This window comes from Cyprinodon tularosa, unplaced genomic scaffold (assembly GCF_016077235.1).
Source record: "Cyprinodon tularosa strain WSP-4 unplaced genomic scaffold, ASM1607723v1 ctg11, whole genome shotgun sequence".
Taxonomy (NCBI): domain Eukaryota; kingdom Metazoa; phylum Chordata; class Actinopteri; order Cyprinodontiformes; family Cyprinodontidae; genus Cyprinodon; species Cyprinodon tularosa.
In genome coordinates, this window is record NW_024037893.1 from 3,820,395 (window position 1) to 3,836,810 (window position 16,416).

Genomic DNA, 16,416 nt, shown 5'->3' on the forward strand with positions numbered 1-16,416 from the left:
CTTTTTCTTCCATCCAGGCTTTTCTCAACAGTGTGGAAGAAGTCCTGTCCTCTCCAGGTCTACCAGAGGTAAATGAGGCCACTCTGTTGTTGTTTAATGTCCAAACATGACAAAATAAAGCAGAACCAATCTGATGGTTACTTAGAGCCAAAACAATGAAGCGGTCATTGACTCTGACTTTTAAAACTGTATATATTTGGCAAGAGAGACGCTTTAAATGGTGACAGTAAAAGTCAGGACTTTAGTGTAGCTTTAAATCAAATCTAAATGTTTTAAAGTAAGTGAGTCTACAGAAATGGCATACTTAAAGGTACATTACATTCCTATGGCAAAAAGAACCAAGGTCCACTTGGTTATAATAAAATAAGCCTATGCACTGCAAGGATCTACTTTGATACTGTTTTGATCTTCCTTTTTGAGCCTAAATAGAACCTCAGCACAAGGTTCAATGAGCTGACATGGTGCCATCTACTGGAAGTACTGCTGAAGTACTAGGCAGCCATTGATGCAGCTAGTAAATAAATCCCAACCATGTTGTAATGCCTCACTGAAAACCCGACAGCTTGGGGGATAGAGTTTAAAAGCATCGCTAACACCAGTAGCAATATTAGCATGTACTTCCGTCTACCTTGCAGCAACATAACAATGCTTCCTGAACTTTCATGTACTCCAGTTATATCCTTCAAATCAAACCTCTTCTTTATTGAAAAAAAAATATTCATGCACCTTTTGCATCTACATAAGCATATTTAGTTAATTTAACACAATTGTCTATGTTAGCAGGGAATGACATGAAACTGTTGTGTTTAAGTAACTAAATATGCTTAAGTAGATGCAAAAGATGCATGAATTACCTTTCCTTTTTTTACAACTAAGCTGGGAGTTTCGCGCTTGCTCACCTCTCTTGCTTTGGCTTGTTGACCAATTGTGTGCGTGCACAGTGACGTAATCCTGGTCACAAGATGTTGTCATGGTAAAAATACACGGAAAGGCAAAATTTACCATTAAATTAAGCAAAAACATAGCATGAAAGGCAAAAAATGTAAATTTTCCACTAGCAGGGCGCTGTAATTTGTCTTAAAATCGTTGTATGCAACCAGAGTGAGTCACTGGAATATAACTTTAAAAAATGTCAAATAACGTGACTACATACCTTTAAAGTTGTCTATATGATATGTGCCCTGATTCCGCTTCTGTAGCAGAGATAAAACACAGTTGAGAATAACTGCAATGTGAAAGGGAAATCATTTATGGTAATTTAAATACGTTATAAATGAAAATCTAACAAGGGTAGATCTGCTGTTTAGTCAACAACTTTAACTATGAAACAGAAAAATCCAATGCAACCAATCAGCTGTAGAAGTCCTTCAATTAGCAAATAGAGTCTTTGTGTATGTAATTAAATCTCTTTAATAGCCTTTAGGTTAATGAATGATCAGTACATGTCGCAGAATTTGTTAGGCTACCCACCATAGGAGCAGGGAAACATAGAGATACTTTAATTGCCCCACAATGGGGAAATTATGGCAGTAAAACATGGTGGTAAGAGTTTGGGAAAGAAGGGCAGAGTCACTGGGTAAGTGTTGGCCTAGTGTGTTAGAGCAGTGTGCTTTTCCTCTTAGAAGGTTGCAAGTACCCGGTTTAAATCACATTGCCTCTGCTCTGGGTTGATGAGAAAGACCCTTAATCCCACACTGCTCCCCGGGCACCGCACAATGGCAGCCCACTGCTCCCCAAGGGGATTGGTTAAATGCAGATAGTTAATTTCTCCAATGTGAGATCAATAAAGGACATTTTTACAATCGTGTATCAGTTCCCCTCAATTTTTTAAGTACTGTACGTAATACTTGGGGTGGATTATACGGAAGAGAATTAGGGCCAGTGGAAAAAAAAAAAAAAGTTAACTAATTTTTAAATTTTATTTCAGTTTAGTATGGGAATTTTGACTTTAATCTCAGAATTCTGACTGAATTCTGACAATAAAAAAAGTCAGAATTCTGAGATCCCATGTTAAACTGTAATAAAATTTAAAAATCAGTTAACTTTTTTTTTTCCAGTGGCCCTAATCCTCTTCCGTAGGATTAGCATTTAAAATCCCCGTAAAATACAAAACTGCATCAATACTTTTGTAGGTTGCTGCCTTTGTGACACTAAAAAACAAAAAAAAAATATTTTCCTGTAAAGCTGATTTGACTAAACTGGACTACAACATGTTTTAAACAGGCTTTTTATTTATGTATCTCTGTGGAAAATATAAATAATTCTTACAAACTAAAGCCAGGGGGTAAAAATGTGCAGCTTTGACCTTTTTTCTTGTATTTGTTGATCATCAGCAGTCCGGCCCGGTGGTCAGCAGTTTGATTGATACTGTGGATGTAGTGATGGGACACATGGTGACAAACCTGGAGTCCAGCTCCAGCTCTCCCTTTTCCATGGAGGGAACCTCTTTGGTTGCAGGTCTGAAAGATGTCAGCTCTCCATGTGTTACATGGACCGCTCCATTTGTTTTTACAAAACACATTGGTTTTATTGTTTGCCTATAAGTTTATTTTTCAATTCTTTTCCCTTTCCAAAATCTGATCCCATTTAGATTACTCCCTGATGAAACTGTCCCAGAACTTCCATCTGCCACATTACCGCTTTCCCACACAGGGGAAAAATTACATCTCGGTACCCGGAGAGGCATTTACAATGCAGAGTAAGTGTAAAAGTTACAACATGTTCATGTTTAATGTCATGTTTTAGTTTTAGTTTTTTTTTATGATGAACAGGGTGTCTTTTCCCATTTGATTTTTACCACTAAACATTAAATATAAGAGTTGTAAGAGTGCTAACAGCATGCAGTCTTAGATGCCCTTCATAGTGCCCTGTAGAAACCCACCTATGATTTTAATGTAGGTAGTTACCCTTTCATTTAAAACAGAAGGAATAAAAGACGTTGCTCTTTTTTTCCACCTCGGTTCGTCATTAAAAAAAAGGAGTCCCTGCAGTGGACTGAGGGAGAGGAGTAATTAGAGCGGGCATTAAAACGTTGTTTGTTCAACTTTGCGTTCAGGTCAGATTCCCCTGGCTCCATCTGGCTCCTCCATGCAGCGTTCTGGCATACGAACACAAAAATAAACTGTTTAAATAATTCATTTACAAACTCGTATCGAAATGGAATCGATGTTATAGCATGACACACGAGAGCCAGGGCCAAATTAGGTCATAGGCCTGAGTACCTGGCAGTGTAAAACGCTCAAAGTGTGGCCTTTGTGTCCTAATAGAGCACAGAGATTGTGAAGCACTGAAGTGTTTAGAAGGTGTTTTTTTTTTTTCATTCTTTTCTTTTGGAGAGCTGAACAAGCAAACCAAGACTTGCTCTGAGACCTCTTCCTGGAAAAATACTGTATTTCTATGAACTTTTTAATGCACATTTGCTCGACATATGCAGGCCCTTGTTGTCCTTCTCAGCGGGTTTCAGCTGGAAGACCTTTGACCAGAAGAGCATGGTGATTAGGAACTTCCTCCAATTTCTTTCTTTTTTTTTTTTTTTTTGTCCCGCTTTATTGAGGTGGAACCGGGCTGAGGGAAAGGTCAGCAAAGGGGAGGGGGACCGGACCTCCCGGTCTGCCACTGAAGTCGTGTGAACGTTTCATAAGCGTTCCTTGTAACCCTTTCACCTCTGTGAGACTATGTCCTGTTAGCTGGATGGTGCCAGAGTGCAGTTGCAATGCAGCGTTAATTAACTTCCCTTCTTTGTGAGCTTTTTAGCAGCCTTGTTGAACATTCCCCTCTACAGCTCACACTCTGCTTCTTTTCTCCAGCTCAAACCACCATTGTTGGCCTCTTCTACCACAACATGCATAAGTACTACAAAGAAATCAGCCCAGTCAAGACTAGGTAAGAGGGGGGGAGCTTTTGTGTTTCGACTTATGGGCATTGTTTACAAGTTCAAGCTATTTAAAAGAAAACCAAACCAAGCCCCTTTCTTTGTGCTAACTGTGTGGGAAATCATGTCCAACGGGTTTAAGCTTCCTGAACCTCATAGCAGCTGAAGCCTGGAGCCAAGAGCTTATCTGTACTTTTTGTCTATCTCTCATCTCACCACTCAGCTTCCAGTGACTGATACACCCTGCTATTAACGTGCCGTATCTATTCCCCTACTGCCACCACCCTCTCAGTTATTGTCACATCACTGGATCGTCTTGATACTTCTACTTTGCCGTGTTTATGTTTATGTGTGGTATGACCTCAGTCAGGCAACATCAAACTAAACCAAAATCAAAGTGATGGTGTCTTGCTATTCATAGTGCTTGGAATGTTTATGGTTTTTTTTCTTGTTTCACCAAAAAAAAAACAATATAACAGTTTACCGCTTTTTAACTGTAAAGTGGAAGAAGAAGAAAAAATTGTTTTGCCCTTTTTCTTCAAAGAAAAATCAAGAAGATTTGGTGTGCATTTGTAATCATCTTTACTTTATAAAGTATTACATTGAATCACCTATATGAAAAAGACAAAAACAAATGTGAACTTTAATTTTGTCTCAGCATCAATTAGAGATCGACAGATTCAGGTTACAAGGCACATACCAATTTCACTTAGGAAGTAGATATTGCCTTTTCTTGAAAAAATTATATGTATAGCCAATATTATTGCGATGAATGCATGTACAGTAATAGACTTTGTAAAATGAAGCCATAAAAAGGCAACTTTCCCATTTCTGTGATGAATTTTTTTTTTATGGCCAAAACACTCAACTATGCATGTCTCAAAATAAACAAAAATATATATTTAACCAATAAAAAACAACATTAGCAACTGATAGCAAACACAGGCAATAGATGTGCTTCATGTGCTCTCAAAGCATGGCTGCTGAATGGACTGAAGAATTGGCAAATACAAAAATTTGCTTATCCCGATACAAAAAAAAATGCAAAAATCAGTTCCTAGATGTTTGTATGCCTATCTCCAGTTATAACCCAACTGCATTACCTTGCATTACACTTTAACCACACACACACACACACACACACACATATATATATATATATATATATATATATGGACATGAAATATATTGTAGCATGTTAATCTTTATGAACCAGAACAAGTTGGTTTTTACATGAACAAATCTTCGAAAGTACAAAATGTTGATCTTGAAGGATTCTCAGCTCTGCAAGATTAATTCTGAAATTTCAATAAAGCTTAGTATTACAAATGTCTGGATATGAAAACGAAAAGGCATGAGAAAAAAAATTACTTGACATGCTTTGACCATGATGAACACCACATTCGTCATAGAATGGAAAACAGCATCTGTGCTTCAATATAAACAAGCAGTTTATTAAATGTATGCATGCATCTATCTACAAATCCAGATACAAAGAAAAAAAACACATATATTGACCAAAAATATTGGCCAGGCAGTATGTCGGTCTATCTCTAGTACCAATATCGCTCTTCTGTTGAGGCCTAATAGGTTTAGTTTAATAATTAAGACAAAGCCAAACTAATAAGATAGTTGAGAAGTTGAAATAAGAGTTAGTATAAGCATATGTTACTCTAGAGGAGCTGCAGACAGTCTGATAAGGTGGAAGAATGTGCCTTTATGGAGGGTTGGCTAAAAGAAAACCATGGATAAAGGAAAGCCAAAAGAGATTATAAGAGATTAATATTAATCATTAGAGGTTTTAATTGAATGGCCCTGTTCAGATGGGACTACAGAGCCTAAACAATAGACAATAAACATATATAATAAAATAAGAGTAAAATGCTGTAGAGGGTTTGCTTTGTTTTTTTTTTGAAAACATATAGCTAGAGTTACAATTGGATGCCTGTATGGCTGTTTTTATTTATATATATATATATTTTTTTAAATACCAAGTTACACAGTTAAAGTTTAGCCCCATATCCAATGAAAGTGTCGGGAAAAAATTTATTAATTCTTACAAAGCATCTCACACTCGCCACAAAGCATTGATTCAATGTGACTGAACATGACTTTTTCTAATGCTTTTTAAGAGTTGTAGTTGTGAAAGCTTTGAATATCATGTATTTGGTCTAAAACATTATAAAATTCATTGAATCTCTAGCTGTGTCCTCACAAAATATCCAAGGGGTGTGATTACTTTTCAACACCACAGTAAAGCAGACCATTTTTTGATCTGTGGATTAAAAAAAATCCATTGTATCTTCAGAGAGGAACTTGTATGGTCCTAATGTCACATATCAGATGATGCTGAAGAGCTACTAGTGGCTGTCAGTGCAATTCATTATAAAGACTAATGGCCAAACTCCCATCTCAGTGCTACTGTCCTGGTTCTCTGGTCTTGCGTGTGGCACTCATGTGCTAGTAGAGACCTTTCTAATACTATGGTGAATGTAAAATGGAATCCTGTGAAAACAGAGACAAAAAAACAACTGAATTAAATAAAAACTAACAAACAAACTGAAAGAAAACATTTTTGAATACAACAAACTTCTTATTATGATTTTCATTTATTCTTGAGAAGCAGTGCAACAAAAGATACTTCATTTTAATTTGTTTAATTGAACTTTATTAATCTCAAACTGGAGAAATTAACTCTCTGCATTTAACCCATCCCTATGGGGAGCAGTGGGCTGCCATTGTGCGGTGCCCTGGGAGCGGGGTGGGGTTAAGGGTCTTGCTTAGAGACCCAGAGTGGGATCCCGTGGGTGTGGGGCCTGAACTCAGGACATCTGGAACCCAAGTGCAATGCTGTAACCACTAGGTCACCACTTCCCAAAATCGTGAAATTTTGATTTATTTATTTGTTTCTGTCTTCTGATGAGAAACTATAATAAAACTACAGTACAGGCCGGGTCTTTAAAAGAAGGGAATTATATCCAAAAAAATATAAGAATAGCAATCGTAGAATAATCACATTATATAAAGCTCGTGTTGACATAAATAAAGACTAAACTAATTGGGTCAAGTATAAATGGAAAAAAAGAGCAGAACATAAATACTGATGATATAGAGTGAATATTGAATAATGAATATTTAACAGAATTAATATAATGTATAGAAATTCCCCAGACAACAACCAACTGATGGACATGGAGGGAGTCTGTCCAAAAGAATGTTATAAGATTATATCATTATGCCAAAAATAACACCAAGAAGCTAAAAAGGCAGCTGGAATGTTGGAGAAGATGCAGAGGTGTTGATGTAGACTATTCTGGAAATGGACCAAAATACATGTTTGTCTGTGGAACAATCTGTAATGCCTTATGTAATGTCTTAGTGTTAGGGTTAGTTTTATTTGTACACATGCTCATTTGAATCTATCGTGACATTTGGAGCTCAAACTACAAGTAATATACAGAAAGGAGTAAATATTCTCACTGGAGGGGCTGCTTGTATGAGCTTTATGTTAAAAAGGAAATTGGTTTGGAAGGGGTTACCAAATACTTTTTACTCTTAAGGCAAGGCAAGGCAAATTTATTTGTATAGCACAATTCAGTACAAAGACAATGCAAAGTGCTTTACATGATTAAAATACAGGAAGACAAAACAGAATCAAAGTAAGTAGGAAAAAAATAAGAAAAAAAAATAAATAAAAAATAAAAGAAAAAAAAAATGGAGAAACAACAAAAGAATCTTAAAAACAGTTGGAAGTTTTTGTTAGATTACATTTCTTTATTTGATGATTTTTTTTAAGTAACTAAAAATATGATACAATAGTTTTACTCCTTATCTGAGCATAGAAAGTCCTACTGAAATGTTATATTTATGTAAAGTTTTAGAGGGAATTAATTATGAATGTGATAAATATCTGGTTAAAATAAAATTAGACACTCAGTCAAAAAAAACAATAGTCTTTTTCAGATTGGACAAATAACTGAAAGAAATTGACGATTTAAATGAAAGCTCCTTGAACCTCCCGTTAAAAGGGAGTTTTTCCTCTCCACTGTCGCTACAAGCATGCTGAGTTTAAGGGATTGCCTTCGAGTCAATGAGTCGATGCAATCAACTGGTTTTCCTTAGATAGAAAACTTTGAATCAATTTGACTGGATGATCTGGTGAACTGTAAAGTGCCTTGAGATGACGTGTGTTTTTAATTGGCGCTATGGAAATAAACTGAATTGAAGGATGTGAAAGAATATATTCTTTGGAAAATGTGCTGAATGTGTTACATAGGTTGTGTATTGAAAATAAGCATGTAAAACTAAAAATTTATCACTTTTAGAAACTTTTTTAAAGTTGGAGAGTATTTGATAGATTGCTTTCAGTTGCATTTCGGTAGTTTGTTGTTTTTCCCTTATTGTTAGTTTGCTTTTCTGCTTCTTTATCTTAATATTTCTCCTGTCTGGTATCTCAGGATTCCCGAGGCAGCAGACTACAAGGATCACAAGATACAGATAGCAAGCTGCCTGATCTCTCTGAAAGTGGAGCCTTTACCAGCTTTGTTGGTGAACCATTCGGGAGCACCGCTCATCAAGATTGTCCTCACCCATGTTCTGGTAAGAACCACCCAGAGTGAAAATTCCTTTTTCTGCTTTTCCTAGGAATGACTAATGCTGGGAAATGTGTCGTTCTCACTGCCGGGTGCTGCTGTTGTTGGTGGCGAGACACGCGCCTCATCAGATGCTTCATGGCTTGTCTATCGCAAAAACCTTTGGATGCCCTCATATGAAATCTATCAACTCTATTTCTGGCACTCTCTTATGTAAGAAGATGAGTGTCCATAACTGATTGAAGTTTGTGCAACTGGCCCTGCCCAGTCGAAAAAAGAGCAGCTCGGATGTTGTTGTTTCTCATCCTGCTTGAATTCTTTTCTCCCTCGCAGAGCATGTGGCATCCAGAAAGCAAACTGATTATAGATATTTCAATTGTATGCTTGGAGCGCTTTAAAGCAACAATGGCTCTTTTATGAAAAACATATCTCCCCTCCTTGCTTTACAAATGGGGCCGCAGCTCTCCAAGTCACTCAAAGACATAACTGAACTGTTCTTGAGAAAATGTGTGGGGTGTTTATTTTGCGTCATGGTGTAGGCCAGCCAAGCGTTGAAACAGATATAGGAGTTATCGAAGCCAGTTGGTGAAAGCCTGTAACCGGTTTAAAAGTCCTAAAAGAATTAGTCCGTTTCATTGAAGTACATTACCGATACCCTAATAACCCCCCTCCTTACTCATAAAAGCAGGAAAGAAGCTCATGCTGTGTCATAAAATTGTACAAACGTTGCTTTGTTTGCCTTTTTTCGTCCCTTGGTGAAATACATATTGATGCTGTAATTTTTTGGCCTGGTTCCTGTACCAGTGATTCCTATTTGTTTTAACTAGCACCAATACTCACCCGTTCAGCTGTCTTTTCAGGCATTTCCATTTTAGTTGGACTACCTTCATAGTGAAAATAAATCTGCTTTGTGGAATTTCGCCTCACTGTACTTGATCATGAAATTGGCTTCATATGGGCCTCGTATGGACACATTCTGATTGAAAAACTCACTGCCAGCTCATTTCAATGTAACCATACCTCAGACCATCATTTAAGTTTAGGCGTTCTATTAGAATGTATCATGCAACCCTTGTGGCCAGGACCATGGCCAAAGATTGGCTCTTTTTCTGTAACTGGTTCGCTGTTCAAAGCTGTGGTCAGATTAAGTCAAGGAGAGACTATTTTTGGAGTTTTTATATTTTTTGGCTGTCAGTGGATACCTATCACCTTCCTGGCTTGGAAGCTGGGGGAATCTTATACAGAGCTTTGTGTACACTATGGGACAATAATACAAATCCCCTTTCCAGGAGAGTTGGAGTTTTGATAAAATCCAGCCAAAGTTCAAGTATATAAATGATTAATTTTGCTCTTTTGTACTTGTTTTTAACAATAACAAGTGCATGCATACAGAAACAGTGGAGCGTGCAGCTTTTCCACATACATGCATCAGAACTCTGGACTGAAAACTTTGGAAAACATACAACCAACTGTCTTCAATATTTTGAAGCTATTCATTAGAATTGCAGGGGATATCTAGCCTAGCCTGCTTATAAAAGGAGGTGCCTCCAAAGAAACTGGCTTTCTGAACAACAGTAACACTTAATTGTGTAGAAAGACTGAGAAAATGACCAGAAACTACTGTTGAACTTGATTAATTATCTGCCATGAAATCACACTCTATCTATATCTATATCTATCTATCTATATTAATATTCTTCTGATATGATCCAAATTTTACTTTCGTTTTTCTGCTGTGGTATGTTATCCCAGAAAGAGTTCAGAACCCAGTTTCTGCAGCTCTTAACTATTACTCAAATTTGAGTCTTTGGGCTCTGAGGCAGCCCTCTATTTTTGCATGTGAACTTTTATATTTAATGTTAGCATTTTGTGTGTTAGGGGCATCATTTGTAACCTGACTCCGCCAGATGGATTTGCTCCGCATATCCATCTGGAAACCTTCCGTTGAAGTAATTTTGGGAAGGGGCGAAAATACTGATTAGCTGATTGGCCTATGTTGGTGATAGACGGGCCAAATGAACCAATCAGATCAACGAAGCATACGACGTACTAACAGAGCGACGACGAAGAGGAGCCAATTGATAGATCAAACTCTTGCCGAAACCAGTCGGAAGAAGAGCAAAAACATCTTTTCCTCTGAGAAAAGCCTCCAGAGCAGTGTTTTGCTCTTCTTTCAGTGAAGAAATACTCTGTAATTCCGATAAAACTTGCTCGATAGCCACGCTAACGCTAGTTTTATCGGCTGAAGCCGCCATGTTCTTTAGACTGAATTGTCGCGCTTCTTGTTGCGTCACACCTCAACCCGCCTCAAAGCCAATGCTGATTGGACGTTTGTTTGGTGAACGGCTCCAAATTTTCTTCAACGGAGAGTCTCCAGACTGATTAGCGAGTGAAATCTTGAAAGCTCACAAGATCAGGATGGTCTCACGAGGCTACATCATTTGGAGATGACAGGAGTCTTAGGGGTAAATAAAGGGAATATTGATAGAACAGTTCCCTGGGGTGCTACAGATAAATTCCAAAAAAATGAAAACAATCCACTGTTTGTTGTTTGAAGATGTTTCTCTTCCCATCCAGGAAGCTTTTCAATTGAAAATGTCAGGAATAGTGTTAAGTTCTAGGTTTTATGCAGTAGCCCAACAAAAACTTGTTTGTGTTTTAAAAACATGAAAATTGGAACAGAGGAAGGGGTCCACCCATTTGGAATGGGGGTCATTTGGCTTCTTTCGTTAGACTGCAATATCCTATACCCTTCTAAGTGTCTGAAAGGGGGGGTCGTTAAAGGGGGTGGGGCTGCAATGATAATGGGAAGGGGTTAACTCAATTGCTTGATTGTAGGTTTTTGAAAGCTGGAACCCCTCTTTTTAAGGTTGTTTTTTCTTTCTTAACATAGATGGCTTCCTTCACGTCCCCCTTAAACCACCTATTTTCTTTATCCAAAATGTGAACATTCCAGTCCTCAACAAAATGTCCTTTGTCCATAAGGTGTAGATCTACTGCAGAGTCTTGTCCAGAGGAGGTCAGTCTTTTGTGTTGGGCCATGCGTCTGTGGAGAGGTTGTTTGGTTTCTCCAATATAAAGATCAGAGAATTCCTCAGTGGACTGAACTGCATACACCACTCCGCTTATATTTGGTTTGGGGGGTTTGTCCTTAGGATGCATTTGGAAACCAGTCCGGTGGATTGTTTTTATTTTTTATTTTTTGGAATGACTATGACATGGATGACTGAGAACCTTCACCAGCATACAGATAAATAATATTTTTTTCATTAGAGTGGAATTTATTCTTTAAACCTTTTTCTGTTTGGCATCATCAAAACAGAACTGATTCCAGTCAAAGACAACTAATCAATTCAAAATGTAGTTTTTTAATGATACCAAGCTGGAATAAAAAGGTTATTAGGATTCTTTCTTTCAAGATTCAAGCATTTTGATCATAAAGGCCTGTTTTAGATCGAGCCACAGCATCCCAATCAGATTTCAGTCTGCTGCATGACTTTAAAACATTAATTTGTTTGTTTTAAGCCAATTTGTGGTATATCTTTGATTTGGATCATTGTCTTGCTGCGTAAACCAAGTGTGAGCCTTAGATCGAAAACTGATGGTTTGGTTTCTTCTTTAAGATTTTTTGAAAGAGAGTAAAAACATTGGCTAATTTGTTATAGTTACAAATCTTGGTGGCAAAACAACAAATCAGCATCACACCAGCACCTCCATGTTTTACTAATGCTGTAATGCTTCCCTTTTTTCTACAGTGCTTCACGGAAAATGTTTAAATTTTTTTAGTTAAGCTCCTAAATAAATTCATCACACTTTCATATTTTGTGGATAATGACTCTCAGTTAGGTTCACTAGAGTCTGAAATCCTCAGCAGTGGCTTTATAACCCATTCCAAACTGACGGTGTCAGGATCAGAATAAGAGGATCCAGTTTTCGAGACCGAGAGAGAGTTAGGTTTCACAACATATTCGCAAAACTGTAGAGAACAGCGTCGGTGTATAAACAGGAACCTCTGCAGGAAGAGAACACAGGTTATGAGGCTACCTGGTGGAGGATGATAATGAACGTGTGAGACACTAACCTGGTCTTAAAGTTAAGTCAGTGCCCAGAGGATGTGGTTTTGTTCCAGCAAGTCGGCTGCTAACAAGACGCAGCGTGAGCTGCCCAGAGAATCCCAGACGCTGAAGTCCCAGAGGTCAGAAAATAGGAAGGAGATCAGAACCGAGCAGAGGAAGGAAGGCAGGATAATCTAAAGGGTGAAACCAAAGCCGATGTCAAGGATGTGCTAAGGAGTCAGAGTCAGGAGATCAGAGATCCGAAGAGGTACCGAAGGGAATTTAAGGACGATATCAAGAATCAGTTCCAGGTTTGGTACACAGGCAGCATGCAGCAAGAACCCGAGGACCAATCCGAGGAATCCTGCTAGGGAATCATGGGTAATCAGGTCAGTCATCAGCACCCAGATCATGACAGACGGAAAGATGTTAATGATTCTGTTTTTCGTCTGCTCTAAAATGTTAAGCATGTTTGCATGAGTTCCCTTTTGAATTGTTTTGGCCTTTTTCGTGTCGTCAGACAGGTGCTGATTCAACAGGTTAGGTATTAATCAGGCCCGTTCAGGATTAAAGCTGCTAATGATGAAAGCTGTATGTTTTCACAACACAGTAAACAATAGTGACTAAATACTACCATTGAATATGTGACAAGGACAAAGATTGATCTCTTAACTTGGTGCAAAAAAAGACATCCTACATCTAAGAGTGTGAACTCATCTGTGAAGGTGAACAGTGGACGCATTTTCTCTGGTTGTATCAGGTATTTTGGTTTTCTAGTAAACACAGGGATGAAGTTGCAAAAACTGTCAGCAGAGATTATATTCCACTACATCAATATCCAAACGCCTGCAAAGGTTTTGCTCAGAGATATGTTGGAATTTAAAAGAGGGAGTTTCTGTCATCAAGATGATAACTTCTCCTGTTAGTCTGGATGTTTTTTCATTTGGGCATCACCATATTTCAACTGAAGTTATAAAAACATAACTTCAGAGATGGATGTGCTGCAGTCCACATCTATCAAATTAAATTAACATCAAATTAAGTTAAGAAAGAAATTTGAAGCATAAAATTTTTGAGGACAATGATTCTGTGTTGAAATCAGGACCAATTAGATTCCTTCTTTGTTTAACTAAAGAGTGTATTTAGGAGTAAGAGGAGAGTAAGACGACAACAAATGTATCTTTCAAAACTTTAAGTGTGCTTCAGCCATTTAATTAAACAGAGCAACCATTCATCTTAACAGGCTATTAACAATGAATTAAAATTAAAATTATGATTTTCTTATTTAGAATATATATATATATATATATATATATATATATATATATATATATATATATATATATATATATATATATATATATATATATATATACTACAGCAGCACCTTGTTATGGTTCAGCTTAGTTTTCTGCTTTAACCTGAGTTATTACTTTGAAGTTGCTGGCCCTGCAGCATTTTTCTCTCAATTGTTAAAACTACGTGCCCCGAACTGAATATATATATATATATATATATATATATATATATATATATATATATATATATATATATATATATATATATATATATATATATATATATATATATATATATATAGTTTTTTTTTTTTTTTTTTTCCGAAATTCCCGAAGATTCCTCGGAGGAGAGCCGCGTCGGGGCCTACACAGCTCGTACTCCTGCGGGTGTGAGCGGCTGAGATGATAAAAAAAAAAAAAGTTGGTTGTGTTACCAGACTTCGTTTTCACTGGTTCCCTACACATTTTACAGATGACTGTGGTTTGTTTTTTGTCCAACTTGCCATGACCGAAATACTGCCAAACTGGCGAACTACAAAAACCTTTCTTTGGAACAATTTCCTCCGCCTCTCCTTGCTGCGACATCTTCATGAGCTCTGTGTTGTGGTTTCAGAGGGCGGCACATTGTGACGGTGTGTCTGGGTCCGCGATTGCGATTGGTAGGGAGGAAGTAGTGACTAGCATAAACCTACATGATAGGCTACAATGAGAAGGAAGGAAAACTGCGTTTCTTATCGAACTTTTATCGACTCTGTTTTTTTCTATTGCGCCACACGTCTATCGATCGATATATATCGTTATTGAATTATCGCCCAGCCCTAATATATATAGATATATATATAGATATATATATATATATATATCTATATATATATCTGTCGAGTTTCAGAGAAAAGTTCTCTTTTTCTGGCCGTTTTGAGCATTTAATTGACCCCACAATTATGATGATCCAGAAACTCAATCTGCTCAAAGGAAGGTCAGTTTTGTAGCTTCTGTAACGAGCTAAACTGTTTTCAGATGTGTGAACATGATTGCACAAGGGTTTTCTAATCATTAATTAGCCTTCTGAGCCAATGAGCAAACACATTGTACCATTAGAACACTGGAGTGATAGTTGCTGGAAATGGGCCTCTATACACCTATTTAGATATTGCACCAAAAAGCAGACATTTGCAGCTAGAATAGTCATAAACATATATATGTATGTATACATATAAATTTCTAAATACAGAGGAGCATGGCTTAGCCTGACTTCTAAATTGTCATCCTAGACACATTCTTTTTTACTATATTTTCTCTCAAGCTGACTTTCCTCATTACTCAGCAAGGTAATTACAAGTTGTAGAGGTCTGAATAGAAATGTAACTCCTTTATTAGTCTTTCCATGCTGCCATAGTTACAAGACTTGCGTGCTGTCTGCAGTAAAAACAGCCCACTCATGCAACATATCCAGACTTCCCTGTTTGATCTGACATTTGCTTTGATAATAAACACATATATATATTTTTGTATTTATTTATCTACTTTATATATGTGTGTGTGTGTGTATGTGCGTGTAAGCTAGATTGATGGGATCACCAGACTTTAAATAACGTAACGTCGTGACAGGTACTCAGTCAAGCTGAGGTCAAAGCCATGAGGTTGATGTCGGAGCGACCCTGCTTTCTTGATTAATGCTCTTTTGACTCAAAGAAAAGCTCAGCTGAGCAACTCAGGGGCTGACTCACTCGGTACTGGGAGTCTGTTGACTGTGGCATCTAATATGCCACAGAGCAGATCCGACAAGGTGTTATCAAGACCGCTGGATTCCAGAATGCTTTCTCACTGCATTAATCTGTGCTGCTGACTGGAGTCTGTCTCCATCCCTGATTTATTTCTGCTGGTTAATAGTAGTTTGCTTTGGTAAACCTTGAGCAGTGCAAAGAAAAGCAGGGTTGTGAGGCATTGCCATTTATAGGTAAACATTAACAGACACACATAAAGACATACAATCATGCAGAGGTGTCAAAAGTATTTATAAGTATTACTCAAGTAGAAGTAGAAATCCTACTGTTTAAAACACTTTTGTAGAAGTTAAAGTAAGAACTTAAGCTTTTTACTCAAGCAAAAATATAAAAGTACCATTTTTTTTAAAGCTACTTAAAGGATAAAAGTAAAGGTAATGCAGGAAAAAACGTTAAGGACAGAAGCTTTACTGCACTACCCATTAAAAGGAGATCTTTTTGCAATTTTGTCCGAAAATGTCCTTATACTTTTCTTAGTTTTAGAACTAATGGTAATAGTATTGAAATTTAACTTTGCTTCATCTTGAAAAACTATTTCATTTGGTATGTGGCCAACTACAAAAATTATTCTGATAATTTTTATCTTTTTTAAATACCAACAGGCCAGAGCAAAAATTAGCTTAATTAACTAATGGAGAATAGAAAAATAGTCATTAACTAAAAAGTCTATTTTTAAAATTGAAGGAGTAGAAAGGAGAGATAATTGCAAAAAAATATATAAGGAGTGCCTTAAAAAATAATTACTCCAGTAAAGTATAGATAGAAAAAATCTCTACTTAATTAAGGTAACAAAGTATTTGTACTTTGTTAATTGAC

General features: G+C 37.1%; 1 protein-coding gene across 3 annotated transcripts in view; it reads left to right on the forward strand.

Annotated features, from left to right (window-relative positions):
• Nucleotides 1-16,416, forward strand: part of adgrd1 (adhesion G protein-coupled receptor D1) — a 71,844-nt gene that overhangs the window by 17,285 nt on the left and 38,143 nt on the right. For all 3 annotated transcript variants that reach the window (XM_038296288.1, XM_038296296.1, XM_038296306.1), the window contains 5 exons: nt 18-68; nt 2,334-2,457; nt 2,591-2,698; nt 3,807-3,882; nt 8,329-8,470. In XM_038296288.1, the coding sequence (XP_038152216.1) occupies nt 18-68; nt 2,334-2,457; nt 2,591-2,698; nt 3,807-3,882; nt 8,329-8,470 (501 nt within the window). The remainder of the gene's footprint in view (nt 1-17; nt 69-2,333; nt 2,458-2,590; nt 2,699-3,806; nt 3,883-8,328; nt 8,471-16,416) is intronic.